Consider the following 6,240-nt stretch of genomic DNA (forward strand, 5'->3'; position numbering starts at 1 on the left):
GGATAACCTGAAGAAAGTTGAAGTAGTAGCACTGTGGAGGGAGCATTATGGTACGTGCTATTTTACATTTAAGTCAAAAATTACTTCTTACATTAAAAAAAGGTTTGTGGTACTGCTAAAGAGAACAATACATTATTACACAGATGTTATTTGGTAATGTTGTCATGGGAGGTAGTGGTGATATCTTTCCCTTAGCTCAAGCCCGGGAACTAGAGGCCCTTATTACCAGCTCAAACAACACTGAGATCCAGCTACAAGAGCAGGAGTCGGAGGTGGTGGAGCTTAAAGGTGAGGTTGATGAGCTGAAAAAAGCAAGTTCATGTGCGGCGAAGTGTACACATTAGACATCATTAAAAAAGCACATATAGTGCTTTGAGTTGTTGACTTTACAGTAGCGTAAAAATCTGTGCATCGATAATTAGTTGTGCCACAACGTTTTTACCTTGTGATGACATTGTGTTCACAGACACACCAAAAGTGTCATTCTCTGCATCTTTGGGAATTGATGGCTACTTTGGACCCTTCCTCAACAATATTTACTATTATTTACTATTATGACCTGATCTACAGGAGAGTACATGTAAACATCGGAAATGGCGCTGACAGAGATGGTCTCCTCGCTTCAGGTCCTTAGGAAACTATGCAGTTACAGTGGGGCAAAAAAGTATTTAGTCAGCCACCAATTGTGGGTGCCCTGGTTCACCTGGGTTTCACTTTGTAGTCCGTAATAGTTTGCAAGCCCTGCCACATCCGACGAGCTTCAGAGCCGGTGTAGTAGGGTTACATTTTAGTCCTGTATTGACGCTATGCCTGTTTGATGGTCCATCCGAGTGCACGGCGCGATTTCTTATAAGCTTCTGGATTTGTGTCCTGCTCTTTGAAAGCGGCAGCTCTAGCCTATAGCTTGGAGCGGATGTTGCCTGTAATCCATGGCTTCTGGTTGGGATACAGTCACTGTGGGGACGACGTTGTCGCTGCACTTATTGATGAATCCGGTGACTGAGGTGGTATACTCCTCAATGCCACTGGATGAATCCCGGAACATATCCCAGTCTGTGCTAGCAAAACTGTCCTGTAGCGTAGCATCTGTGTCATCTGACCACTTCTGTATTGAGTGAGTCACTGGTACTTCCTGCTTTAGTTTTTGCTTGTAAGCAGGAATCAGGAGGAGAGATTTCTGGTCAGATTTTCCAAATGGAGGGCGAGGGAGAGCATTGTATGTGTCTGCGTGTGGAGTAAAGCAGGTCTAGAGTTTTTTTCTCCTCTAGTTGCATATGTGACTTGCTGGTGGAAATTAGGTTATAAGTTATAAGTTTGGCTGCATTAAAGTCACCGACCACTAGGAGCGGCGTTTCTGAATAATAATTTTCTTGTTTGCTTATGGCCTTATACAGCTCGTTGAGGGTGGTCTTAGTGCCAGCATCGGTTTGTGGAGGTAAATAGATGGCTACGAAAAATATAGACTCACTTGGTAGATAGTGTGGTCTACAGCTTATCATGAGGTACTCTACCACAGGCGAGCAATACCTCAAGACTTCCTCAATATTAGACATCACGAACCAGCTGTTATTGACAATTAGACTCACACTCCCACCCCTCATCTTACCAGACATAGCTGTTCTGTCCTGCCAATGCACAGAAAACCCAGCCAACTGTATATTATCTGTGTCGTTGTTCAGCCACGACTTGGTGAAATATAAGATATTACAGTTTTTAATGTCCCGTTGGTAGGATAGTCTCGAACTGAGATCATCCAGTATATTCTCCAGTGATTGCACATTGGCCAAAGAGCGGTAAAATTACCTCCCGGGATAATTTTCTTCGCTCATCATCACTGCCGTGTACGTGTACCTCTCCGAGTTGGGCATCTCCGGCGCGGCCCACGCTTGGATTGCGTCCTACCTGACAGGTCGCTCCTACCAGGTGGCGTGGCGAGAATCTGTCTCCTCACCACACGCTCTCACCACTGGTGTCCCCCAGGGCTCTGTTCTAGGCCCTCTCCTATTCTCGCTATACACCAAGTCACTTGGCTCTGTCATAACCTCACATGGTCTCTCCTATCATTGCTATGCAGATGACACACAATTAATCTTCTCCTTTCCCCCTTCTGATGACCAGGTGGCGAATCGCATCTCTGCATGTCTGGCAGACATATCAGTGTGGATGACGGATCACCACCTCAAGCTGAACCTCGGCAAGACGGAGCTGCTCTTCCTCCCGGGGAAGGACTGCCCGTTCCATGATCTCGCCATCACGGTTGACAACTCCATTGTGTCCTCCTCCCAGAGCGCTAAGAACCTTGGCGTGATCCTGGACAACACCCTGTCGTTCTCAACTAACATCAAGGCGGTGGCCCGTTCCTGTAGGTTCATGCTCTACAACATCCGCAGAGTACGACCCTGCCTCACACAGGAAGCGGCGCAGGTCCTAATCCAGGCACTTGTCATCTCCCGTCTGGATTACTGCAACTCGCTGTTGGCTGGGCTCCCTGCCTGTGCCATTAAACCCCTACAACTCATCCAGAACGCCGCAGCCCATCTGGTGTTCAACCTTCCCAAGTTCTCTCACGTCACCCCGCTCCTCCGCTCTCTCCACTGGCTTCCAGTTGAAGCTCGCATCCGCTACAAGACCATGGTGCTTGCCTACGGAGCTGTGAGGGGAACGGCACCTCAGTACCTCCAGGCTCTGATCAGGCCCTACACCCAAACAAGGGCACTGCGTTCATCCACCTCTGGCCTGCTCGCCTCCCTACCACTGAGGAAGTACAGTTCCCGCTCAGCCCAGTCAAAACTGTTCGCTGCTCTGGCTCCCCAATGGTGGAACACACTCCCTCACGACGCCAGGACAGCGGAGTCAATCACCACCTTCCGGAGACACCTGAAACCTAAGCTAAGGTAACTGAACTAAATGACTATTGCCCCGTTGCACTCACTTCTGTCATCATGAAGTGCTTTAAGAGACTAGTCAAGGATCATATCACCTCCACCCTACGTGATACCATAGACCCACTCCAATTGCTTACGCCCCAATAGGTCCACTGACGATGCTTTCGCCATCACACTGTACACTGCCCTATCCCATCTAGACAAGAGGAATACCTATGTAAGAATGCTGTTTATTAACTACAGCTCAGCATTGAATACCATGGTACCCTCCAAACTCATGGAAATGGGTCCTGGACTTTCTGAAGGGCCACCCCCAGATGGTGAAGGTAGGAAAAAACATCTCCACTGATCCTCAACACTGGTGCCCCACAAGAGTGCGTTCTCAGCCCTCCCCTGTACTCCCTGTTCACCAATGACTGCGTGGCCATGCACGCCTCCAGCTCAATCGTCAAGTTTGCAGACGACTCTACAGTGGTAGGCTTGATTACCAACAATGACGAGACAGCCTACAGGGAGGAGATGAGGGCCCTCGGAGTGTGGTATCAGGAAAATAACCTCTCACTCAACGTCAGCAAAACAATGGAAGAGAATCGTGGACTTCAGGAAACAGCAGAGTGAGCCCCCCCCCATCCGCTTCGACGGGACAGTAGTGGAGAAGGTGAAAGGTTTTAAGTTCCTCGGTGTGCACATCACGGACAAAGAAATGGTCCACCCACAAAGACACAGTGGTGAAGAAGGCGCAGCAGTGCCTCAACCTCAGGAGGCTGACGAAATTTGGCTTGTCACCTGAAACACTCAAACTTTTACAGATGCACAATCAAGAGCATCCTGTCAGGCTGTATCACCGCCTGATACGGCAACTGCTCCGCCCACAACCGTAAGGCTCTCCAGAGAGTAGTGAGGTCTGCACAACGCATCGCCGGGGTTAAACTACCTGCCCTCCAGGACACCTACAGCACCCGATGTCACAGGAAGGCCAAATAGATCAAGGACAACAACCACCCGAGCCACTGCCTGTTACCCCGCTATCATCCAGAAGGTCAGTACAGGTGCAGCAAAGGTGGGACCGAGAGATCAAGGCCATCAGACTGATTAAACAGCCATCACTAACAGAGAGGCTGCTGACAACATACAGACTGAAGTCTCTCGCCACTTTAATAAATTGACTTAAAGGTATCACTAGACACCTTAAATAACACCACTTTAGTGTTTACATATCCTACATTACTCATCTCATATGTATAATACTGTTCTATACCATCTACTGAATCTTGCCTATGATTAGTCATTTTAATTATGTTTACATAGCGCACAGTCGTGGCCAAAGGTTTTGAGAACACAAATATGAATTCACAAATTCTGCTGCCTCAGTTTGTATGATGGCAATTTACTTATATTCCAGAATGTTGTAAAGAACGATCATACTAATTGCAAAGTCCCTCTTTGCCATGCAAATGAACTGAATCCCCCCAAAAACATTTTCACTGCATTTCAGCCCTGCCACAAAAGGACCAGCTGACATGTCAGTGATTCTCTCGTTAACACAGGTGAGAGTGTTGACGAGGACAAGGCTGGAGATCACTCTGTCATGCTGATTGAGTGCAACAGAGATCCCAACGACACACTGCTCTGTAATATCTGAAACAGCAGTTTATCCCACCCATGTTCATTTGACAGACCGTTTGTTGGAGAATAAACCCAAAATTACCCCCATCTGAGTTTAAACTTTTATTTATGTCAGGCAAGACAAGGTAAATAACACATTCTTATTCAAGATTTATTGCGTGGATGAGAACAGCCCAGAGAGTATAAAAAAATATTATTTCTACAGAGAGAGTTCAAAGAAAATTCAGTAGAGGGCAGCAAACCAAATGCAGCATATTCAGATGATCAGTACATTCTGCTTTCAGGAAATGAAGACGAACATATCCTCTCCCATCCTAATGATAAAAAGAATGTCTAAAACACAAGTGGAATACAAATATGCTTGATATCCATGTAGGAATTACCCCCACATGCTAAGTAGTGAGGAGCTGTAGGCTACCTGGTACTCTTCCAGTTGTCTGCAAGGCATGAAGCCACAGAGCGCAGCATCCACACGGTCTTCAGCACTCGCTTCCCATCAGGCAGTTGGAAACACTGACCAACCCAAGAGCTACAGGAACCTGGGGGAGGGGAGGGGGGGGGGGGGCAGGTGATGTGATGCAGTTGCAGAACATTGGCATTTGACCAGTCACATCCATAGTTACAGTCAAGGTAATTCAGATTGAAACAAGGGCCACATTGTGTAAGGTTGGAGAGAAGTGGTGCAAGAAGTTACAAATAATTACTTATCTAAACATTGCACAACATTAGACCTTGCTGAACACGTCAAGGTTTACACACCTGCCTCCCATAACACAGAGAAAGCCACAGAGGTTTGCAGACCCTGATTACTAGTCACCCCCAGTAGCTTGGCCTGGTGTTCTGGACCCGTGACTCCTGGAGCAGTCTCCACTGCACTCTGATAACGGCCTCGGAGCTCAGAACCGACCGCCTCAATATCAAGCACAGAGCCCAGCTCATTTCGCCACACTCCCGTCACATTGCATGGGATTGCCTGGAAGAACACATGCAAAATAAGGTCACCACTACTGTGTCAATAACAGCAGATACATTTCATTACATAGTATATCTAAAACAGGAATTAAAAGCAAGTCTCTGATTTTTATCTACTATGTGATCTGTATTGTTACACTGCTCAAATTGTAACAGTGGAGCCCAACGATTAATTATATTTTTACCTGAGGTAGCAGCAGTCCCAAAATCACAGCATGGACACTGATATACTTTGCAATGAAACTCATCATGTTTGATTATTTCAAGTTGCTTTTCTGAATAGCTCAATCCCTTCTTATACTGATTTATCAAGTTACTATACACTCCCCCAAACCAATCAGCACCTGCCCTTTCTAACAACACTTAATTCATGAACTGGGTGTAGATCTCAAGCATTAAGCACATTGTGAAAGCATTAAAGATTTGCCAGTCACATTATGCAATCAACACCATGAGAGAATCTCAATTGCATACTCCTAGCGTCCTCTCGCCTCGCCTCATTCTCGAAACCCGTTTGGATGAGAAAGCCAGAGGTCCCTCCCCCCTGACCTGATCCTTCAATTGGCTTTGAGCAGTAGGAAGGTGTCGTGTCTTTGGCTACGCCAGATTACGTGATTTGACATGCTATTCCATGCTATTCTATAAAATAATTTCTCCGTAATTAATATTACCTGATTGAGCTAATCATGTAAATGTATTTAACTAGAGAGTCGGGAACTAAATAATATTTATAGAGCTGTTATCTTCCGAATAAGCT

At 46.4% G+C, this 6,240-nt stretch overlaps 1 protein-coding gene across 2 annotated transcripts in view; it reads right to left on the minus strand.

Moving 5' to 3' along the window:
* Positions 1-4,791: 4,791 nt before the first annotated feature.
* The window catches only part of LOC118391707 (avidin-related protein 3-like), a 3,457-nt gene continuing 2,008 nt past the window's right edge, over positions 4,792-6,240 (minus strand). The window contains exons 2-4 of one of the 2 annotated variants that reach the window (XM_052458755.1): positions 5,271-5,484; positions 4,930-5,050; positions 4,792-4,825 (exon numbers count right to left, since the gene is read on the minus strand). In XM_052458755.1, the coding sequence (XP_052314715.1) occupies positions 4,792-4,825; positions 4,930-5,050; positions 5,271-5,484 (369 nt within the window). Of the gene's footprint in view, positions 4,826-4,929; positions 5,051-5,270; positions 5,485-5,668; positions 5,807-6,240 lie in introns of those variants that run through there. The other variant, XR_004827201.2, reaches the window with a different exon arrangement.

Source organism: Oncorhynchus keta, chromosome 12, assembly GCF_023373465.1.
Source record: "Oncorhynchus keta strain PuntledgeMale-10-30-2019 chromosome 12, Oket_V2, whole genome shotgun sequence".
In the NCBI taxonomy this organism is placed as follows: domain Eukaryota; kingdom Metazoa; phylum Chordata; class Actinopteri; order Salmoniformes; family Salmonidae; genus Oncorhynchus; species Oncorhynchus keta.